Consider the following 9,179-nt stretch of genomic DNA (forward strand, 5'->3'; position numbering starts at 1 on the left):
GGGGGGGGGGGGGAAATCAGATCTTAGCTCGAATACTACATCCCTACCATACACATTACAAGCATCCATAAAACACTGGCTGTTTGGCATTTTCTTGGAAACACAAATAGTGTTTTGCCAGAAATATGTCCAACATAGCTGCCATTATTTTAGAGGCATAGATTTCATACCTGCCGATGTGTGAACCTTGAATTCAGACCAACAGCAGCCTTTCTGAAAAGCACAGGCCATAGAGTTCCTTAACTCCTACCTGCATCAAAAAAATCTTTCCAGAAAGCTGCACAGCTTTTTATTTAAACATTTCCCCAAAACAGATAATCCACAACAGACCACACATGGTAAGACATGTGCACTGTTTCTCTGGACTGGATTTACCTACCTTTAGCTTCCAGCTACTACACTTCACTACAAATTTGCCTAGTGACTAAAGCTCATCATCATAATGCTGTGTTTCTGCAAGGATCTTTAGAGATCGATCAAGATGTCAATTTAACTTCTGAGTTTTCTTTGTCTCAGAAGATATTTAGTAACTTCTATGTCTTCAGAATCCCCTCTAATCAAAATAGTCTCCGAACTGCTGACTCCCGGTAACTCCACTATACATTTAACAGCTGCATTATTGACCATATGATGTTACTGGAGACTTATGTTCAACTGCCCACCCACTGAGACACTGCTTTTTACAGTGTCAATGCTACCAATGGTCACGAGTTGATGTAGTCTACAAAAATGGCCTACGTGCTTTGTTCCTGAATCTCTAACTTTGTACGCAGTCATATGAAGAACGCATGGTCATCTGCACCCACTTTATCAAACCACTCAGATCACGTGCTATTAACAAGTCCTCTTCATTATTTAACAGTCCCCATCATGAGTCACCTGCATCAATCTCAGTTTTAGGTTTTATTCCAGATCACCAGTCATGGGAGGTAGCACAGGATCAGAGATGAACTCCATGAACTGGACTGAGCAATGCATCACCCATTTACAATCAGAGTCCAGGGCCTGACGGCGAACAGTCCTCAACTCCATACAATGCTCTGTGATATCTATATTGTTCGTTTGTTGATGTTGTGCCACATTTTGATCCTAAATAAGCAGCACAGATCAACCCTTCACCAGACACCACCATCTTAATAAAACCATCAGCTGTGCAAAGCTATATTCCATAAGCCTACGCCAACCAGTAGCACCAGCCACCCTCTTTGGTTCTGTGTTAACCACTCCATTATTCACATCACTGACAGGCCTATAATTACGTGGGTCTCCCTGTGAGCCTTTTAATTATTGGTGCATTTTTTTCCTGCCCTCTCGGATGTCTCGCAATTAACCAAGATTTAACGACAGGAAAATAACCCACAATATTAATTGCCCACTGACGACTTTGGGTAACACTTGAGTCCAGTTTATCTGGATCTATGCAATAAAAATGTGAATTAAAGTTGCTATTACTGAATGTGCTCCTAAGCTCTTTTCCTATCATCTTGCAAGTGGGAAAGCTTAAATCACTAACAATTTTAGCGAGCTAACAGAAATGTTTTAGTTATATTTAGCACTTCTAAAAGGGCAAAGTACTTGGAAGATGCACACTTATTTGGATGCTTATATATACTTCCAGCAACATGATTCTTCACATATACTTGCTAGATGACTAATTGCTTTGCTTAGTTCATTTTTGAACACTATACACTGGAAAAACACTACTTGATATCGTCTTCAAATGAAGAAGCATTTAAAACAAACCCCATTCTTACAGTGACGGATGCAGGTGAAAGTAAGATCTGGCACAGCTTTACAAAGTAAGTGCTGTAGAGTGCAATACTTGCATGCAAGCAACTATTAGTTATCACCATGAACAAGCTGCACATATTTTAAGCATGCTACTAACAGAGAATATCAACTAAAAAGTGATGAACAGAATGTAACTCCTAGTAAGCATCCCCCAAAAAATTCACATATTCAGTCATACAACTGGTGTTCTGATATGCACACAAGGGATTTAGTTTTTTAAAAAAAGACTAAAATCCCACCCACAGCAAAACAAATCTAAGCACAGATTAGGGAAGCTGACGAATCAGTTAGAAAATATCTTTTAAAAGAATTAAGAAGCATTCCTTTGAGGAAGAACTCCAAAATATATGACAGGACTTGCCACAACCAGATACAGTAGCCTTTAGAACGGACCTTTTTTTGCAGTTTTTGATGCAATAGATGGTACACGGCACCTACCTTGAATGTTTACAAAGTTTACGAGGTCTATTATGCAATTTCCGATCCCAATTCTCTGGATCACTGGAGTTACTGTCATAAGGATGAGGCCGTCCTGCCATTCCACTGCCAGCTTCCTCACACTACTGCTCTGAAAAGCACACATGCAGCACTCACAACCTACATTAAGAGAGCAGTGTTTACCTTTAAATAACGCCACACACATAAAAAAGACATGCAGAATTTAGTGTTGTTAGGTTTTGTTTTTTTTAAATAAAGATTACAGAAAAAGGATATACTGAAGCACAACTTCTACACTGCACAACAATAACATTCTATACATTTTGCTGATACCTGCACTAAAAAGATCATTTTGTTGTAAGAAATATAGTTCTGTAAGCACTGGCAGACTTCAATTTTGCCACAATTAATTTCACTGTGTCCAAATAGAAAAGTCACTGGTTATAAAACACAAGGCAAACGCATCATAATTTTCTTTCAAATGTATAAATTCAAAGAAAGATCCCAACTGCAGAAGAGAGACCAACAGTTTTGCAACCTGAATAGCTGCCCAAGAGGAAAACAGAATTAACAGTTATATCTGAGTCCTTACTTCAAAATGGAATCAATAGCAATACTTAGAAACACTTGATGTAGTCCAGTTTCACTGACTTTCACAGAAAAATCACAAAAATTTAATAGAAAAACAGACATTATAAACCTACCCTTCCTTGACTGGGATCCAATATTATGTTCAACTCTCACTAAAATTCACTCATAGATAAAATGACCCTGTGACAACAAAAATTGCCGATTTTAAATGACCAATGTTCAAGTCATACCTATAAGTGACACGTGTCAAGAGAGCTGTACAGTTCAGAATAACCTGGTTATAAAAATGAAAAAGAAACCACAAGTGAACAGCTGATGATTGCACAGCATCTGGAAAAAAAAAATATCGAATTACAGATAGATAAGCCTACTAAGTAATGAAGAAATAAGCCTAGTATGTTTGTCTAAAATTTTGAGCTAAATATTTTAGAAGCATCATATCTCCACCCCACCCCTCTTTATTATATTTCTCTTACATTCAATGAAACTTATCCATTTGGAAGCGAGTCCCAAAGGAACTAAGACTTCTTTAATATGAGATAGCTTCTCATATAAAACATCCCTCTAGTCATGGAAAATAGAAAAGCTCTTCTGACAAATTTAGATTCTCTTAGCTAAATTTAGACCCAAAAATTTTTATCACGGGGGAATGGTAGAGAACAAGCTTCTTAAAAATTTTAGTTGCATATGAGTTTTTCCTTCATGTTCAGTTCTAACAGAGAAAACAGATTTTATACCAAGTATAGAATCTCCACCACAGGGTTAGGGGTTTTTTTCCTGTTACGGTTTCTATAATTAAACACACTTTGATTGGAAGACTCATATGGTCAGGTGTTCATATAGAGTCAGGAAAGAAAAAATAAATTTAAAATTTATTATTGAGGAAATACTCAACTTTCTTCATGCAAAAAAAAAAAAATCCCCGATAAGCATTTAGTTATGCATTACCTGGAAATTCATGTTATCAAACCATGGTCAATGTGCCACAATACTACACAAATGTAGAAGGTTATAGGATTTAGACACATTTATCAGGTGTTTAGATGATTAACAAGGAGAAACCTACAACCTATTTCAGAACAGAAAAAGTATTATTAAGACAAGGCAAAGGAAGGCTGGTTTAGAAATCTGGTCACAAGGTACTTCAGCCGCAGTCATTCAGAACTTCGGTGAAATATGACATACCATTTGCATACACAAGCAACACAAAAATAAACCTTTTATCCTGAATTGAAACAAATTGCTGCGTTCATTACATTGAGTCACTTGAGCAAGATACACAGCGAGTCTTACTACTTGTGGCAACAACGCGGTTTAGAACAAAAAAGCACAGACCAGGAACTCCCAGCAGAAGCCCACAGCTCCCATTGTGCAGTCGCTCCCACCTGCTGACTACCACAAGGTCCTGCTTGGACTCCTCTATTTGCTGAAGCACCATGGGCACAGGCTCATGTAGCACCACACGTTTCTTTTCAAGCCTTTGTTTGTTTCCACAAATTCTCTCTTCCCTTTAAAGCCATCTCAAATACTTATAAGCACCTCACCCTCTCAGGTATGGACCAAAGCAGGTAACTTATCAGAAACAGGTTGTCATCCAGCAACTAGTTTTTATTTGTTTCACTGAAGCAAGACATCAGTATTTGAATTTAACTTTCACACTGAAAAGAAGTGGAAAAGCAGCTGCTTGTATGAGAACTGCAGCTGAAAGGATAATCCAAAGTCACTTTCTTAAAACTGTCTCACATTTTCTGCCTTCCCCCTATATTTCATTTACTTAAAGTGACAGATTCAACAGTTGAGTATAAGGTCACATACACTTCAAAGAAAAGGACTGCCTTAAGTAGGATCAGGTCCTCAATCTGCTTTGCTATGCAGCTCCTGCTTAAGCCATTGCAAACAATGGATGACACAGAAGGACAGACACACACAAATGGGACTGCTCCTCCTCAACAACCGGATTCTCTTTTCTCAGCTTAAGGCACATGAGGAATCCCAGCAGTGTCACTGATGAAGTACCAGACTGCACACAGCTCGAGATTAGAGCAGTTATAAAAAGAAGATAGTCCGAAAGCATCCAAAGCCACATCTTGTGAAACTTCTAGTACAGTTCCAAGCATGTCACACAATGAACTTGTGAACAAGGAACAGCCTTCTCTCCATCCTCCACTCAGCAGGATCTTAACAACTAACACTTCTCTAACAATTTGCTCTAACACAGCCAATTTTTTTTCTTCTTGGCCACTGTTGATAGTGCTTTTGTGCAGATTATAAACAAACGTCTTAATTTTAATTATTTCAGGTTTTAATAAACCTGTAAGGCTATAAATAAGGAATAGTTTTGATGATCTTCTCTACTAAAAATAGAAATGCTGTATCAATTCTGTAAAGTATCTAACTAGTCCTCCAGATTAATTTTTAAACACTTCTGCAAATCCACTTTTTTTCTGCAATAGAAAATAATATGTTTCAACTGTGGTCCAAACGACTCCTTACTGTGGGCAATAAAGCAAGCCTCTTTTGTGCAACATTCTGGCCTTGCATATAAAACTAACTGCAAGAGTACATGGCCTCAAATACCATTCAATGCCACCCATGAAATCAAGGAGCTGCATGTGAAATGTTGGTAAAGGTGAAAAGGCACTGGGAGCACATGAAATAAAAAAAAAAAAATCAAATATCCTTTGTAGATCAGAAAGCACTGTCATACTGGCCAAACTGATTGCCATTCTAATTAGCTAATAAGCAATTCTCCAGGTGTAAAGAATGATTTCTGCTGAAAGCTAATAGTCCAGAGAATTATCACTGGGAAAAATTGTGTAAAATAGGAAATCAGGAAGCAGACTTTAAGCTTTCAAGACAGGCAGGCAGAACACTTCTGATTTGCTAACATCAACTTGAAGCCAGAATCATCGCTAATTTATGAAAGTTATACACTACCGAAATACAAAGGAATTTGTAAAGACAGATGACAGACACCCAGTGGGTTTGGGAAGCTAATAGCTGGTGTAGTAGAGCCACCCCAGGCATTGCAAAATACAGTAATTAATGTGTTTACACCACTACTTGAAAGGATGTATCACATGCTTACTTGTGATAGCTGTAGAACAGATTATGTTAAATAATATTAAAAGCATATTCAGTGCTGCGGCATGACAAAATACAATGCACAAGAGATGCACAGCAAATGAAGCAAGATTTAGACAACATCAGATGCTGGATAGAAGTGGACATACACTTTTGTGAGGTGCAAGGCTTGCGCTCTTCAAGGTACTGTGGGTGGGGGGAAAATGTTCTTTGGAAATCTTTCAGGAAAGAAGTAAAGCTAATCTCAACCACTACCAATATGTTTCAAACCAGCCAACCACATTCTATATACGGAGCATATTTGTAATGCTGCAAAGCTTTGGAGTTTTACTCAAAAAGATTATTAAAATAGCCTGAAGTTTTGAGGCAGAGGCCCAGATGTCATCTTCTGGACACCAGCTCATCAGGCGGAACAAAGAACCAATTGCTCCAACTGTCAGTACAGAAGACAACATTCAGGTAACTAACACGAAATACTCCAGGCAGCTAGTCAGCTTTAAGCCTTGGTCAGAAGCATTTCCTAAAGTAGGGCAGGTTTCAGAAGCTCATCTGCTCTAACCTGCTCCATCACTGAAACACACTGTAAAGGTGAACCAGGATAATCGGAAAGATCCAACAATTAACCAGCCACGACAAAACCTGGCCTTTGCTGTGACAGAGAACTCCAAGATTCAGATTATTTAGATGTTCTGCAAGAGGTGCCAGTCTGCTTTTTGCTGCTTCTAGTCATCAAAGCACAAATGCATCAACCACAAAAAACTAACTTACAAGTAAGATTCGCTGGGAACACAAGCACATCTTAATTAAGAAACACAGTTCATAATGCAAAGATGGAAATCCATACCTGCCGAGGGACTTTCTTGCAAACTAGTGCAGACATCAGCCACAATTCAGCCACATGAAGCAGCTTTAAAAATTATCATCATTGAAATGTTATCAAACTGATGCTACTAAAAGCAGAGCTAAGAAGTATTCCTTGCAATACAGTCTCAACATTAACACATAGGTCAGGATTGAAGCATCTCTTAATGAGTAAGGAAAAAAAAATTTTTTTTAAAAAGCAAACAGTCACAGGAAGCTGATGCTATTCCTAAAAGGAATATGATGGTAAAACTCCCCCTCTGTATTAGCATGCATTGCTTAAAATCAGCCTAAATCTACCCGTAAAAAGCTCAGTGGATTGAGCAACTTCTCCCACACAGAAAGCAGAATCGTGCTTATCACTGCAGGAGAAAGGAGCAGAACCTAACTTCTTGCCAGTACTACTAGCCCCATCCACTGTGGCCCACCAATACAAAACAGAAAGCAGACAGACACAGGGGTTCATAACACTCAGCAATCAGTGACAAGCTGCACAAAAAAGAGCATCAGGTAGATTTCTTGAAGAAACAAGCAAGGTCTATTATACCCATGGTTGCACCCAGCAGCAAGAAAATACCAAATAATTTTTCATGTTTTAAATGAATTCTAAATTACCTTTTGATTTTATACATAATGAGATACATACTTTTATTGATAAGCAACAGTACTGGGCCAAGATTTAAGCAACACTGCTAAAGGAAAGCTGTGTTTAAAGAACTTAGCACATGAGAACAGCCCCAGCCTGCAGCATCCAGTCTACAGAAAGCATACAGTTGATAACAAAGTGACAGAAAAAACAACTGTGATAACATTTGTGATTAATTTAATAATCAGGGTCATCCACACATCAGTAGTTTCACATTTCCAGACGCAATGACGACTAAAAGGAAAACTGGCCTTCAAGAAGGAATGTAATGTGCAAAACAAGAGCTGTTTTGACTTGCTGTCTTTCTAAACCCCCAGTTTCCCTGGCTTTAACACACTGGTCAAAAGCACAAACACAAACACCTGCTGAAAAAAACACAGTCTCAAATGGTGTCATCAGTAGACAGCTATGATAACCACAGGTGGGATGTAAGAGACTATGAGTTTTTGGAACAGAAATGGTACAAATTGAGAGATAATATGCAAAGGCTTTTGGCAGGAGATCTGTGTGTCTTAATAAAAAAATAATTCTGTGATGTTTTGCAAGAAAGACTTAAAGACAAATTCACACTGACAGACCTGCAAGACAAATGCAATGCAACAGTTTTCCTTAACTACACACAAATGAAAACCAGCCAGTTCCTTTTGACTGTACTTGTGTTCAAGCTATAGGAATACAAAGTAACCTATACAAGATGATGCAGAGACAGATTTTCAGTTCAAAGAAAACAAGTGTGAACCATCAGGCTATGAACTGCTAATAGCTGAAGTTGATAATTCGAATTGTACTTCTGGATCACGTAATTCAATAGCAAATTGAAGAGAGAAAGAGGAGGTCTTGCAGAGAAAGGATCATCAAAGCTGAAGCAACAACAGAGATAAATACTCTTTAAATGAATCACTGAAGATGATTCATGAAGAAAAAAGGCAAATAAAAATAAGGAGAACAGAGATGACAGTCAAAAGGCTACCGAGAAGCCAGGTTTTAAGCATGTACTTGAATGTGTAAGAGGCAGCCAACAGTAAAGAACAAAAAGATACAATCCTTAACCACTACTTCGGACAAAGAAGGCAAACAAGTGACAGAAACAAACCTGGAAAAGGTCTATGATGGAGCTGGATCCAAATTCTGAAAGAAAAGAGTTCTAAAGTGATATATTTGATGGGATTAGAGATAGAAAAAAAAGCAGAAGCAATAGCTAGAAACAAAAGTGTATTTAAAGAAAGAAGTAGCAATAGGCAACTCCCAACACACAACGGGACTACGACAGATTTATCATACAAGCAATCGATATTTTCTGCAACTACAATATGGTTACGTGGAAAAACGTTTTAAAAAGATACTGAAGGCCTTATGAAAACATTGGAGTAGTAAATCGGTGCTAAGGGATTATGCAAAATAAGTATGGTTAGGAATTGTCTGATCGCTGCCAGGCAGTCCCAAGCAATCGGACCGTTTCTGTACAGCCCCCAGAGCAATTGCAGGCTTTCCCGGTAAACATTATACGATTAAACCCAGCGATTTAAGTAGTGTTCAGCCTACTCAGGACACCACACGTAACAGAGCTACCGAGGCACAGCAACCAGGCGAAGGCAGACTCTCTACGACGCTTTTAAAGTGTAGAAGCTCCAGCACACGATCCGCCCGAGGCGGCGGGGCCAGCCCGGGCAAGGCCCGCGGAGAGCTGTCCCGCCCCGGGAGGCCGGCCGGAGCACTCTGAAACGGCGGCGGGCGGCTACAGCCCCACTCCGGTCCCTCACCGGGGCAG

At 38.9% G+C, this 9,179-nt stretch overlaps 1 protein-coding gene and 1 long non-coding RNA gene across 5 annotated transcripts in view; one reads left to right on the plus strand and one right to left on the minus strand.

Moving 5' to 3' along the window:
• BTBD10 (BTB domain containing 10) overlaps positions 1–8,560 on the minus strand; it is a 28,407-nt gene extending 19,847 nt beyond the window's left edge. Inside the window, exons 1-2 of one of the 4 annotated variants that reach the window (XM_026850863.1) lie at positions 8,505–8,560; positions 2,230–2,388 (exon numbers count right to left, since the gene is read on the minus strand). In XM_026850863.1, the coding sequence (XP_026706664.1) occupies positions 2,230–2,330 (101 nt within the window). In that variant the 5' untranslated portion in view covers positions 2,331–2,388; positions 8,505–8,560. Of the gene's footprint in view, positions 1–2,229; positions 2,389–3,050; positions 3,267–8,504 lie in introns of those variants that run through there. The other 3 variants (XM_026850862.1, XM_026850864.1, XM_026850865.1) reach the window with 3 other exon arrangements.
• The window catches only part of LOC113481332, a 658,441-nt gene that overhangs the window by 632,075 nt on the left and 17,187 nt on the right, over positions 1–9,179 (plus strand). The gene's annotated exons all lie outside the window — the stretch shown is intronic.

The sequence above is a fragment of the Athene cunicularia genome (assembly GCF_003259725.1).
Source record: "Athene cunicularia isolate RWA chromosome 5 unlocalized genomic scaffold, athCun1 chr5_part3, whole genome shotgun sequence".
In the NCBI taxonomy this organism is placed as follows: Eukaryota; Metazoa; Chordata; class Aves; order Strigiformes; family Strigidae; genus Athene; species Athene cunicularia.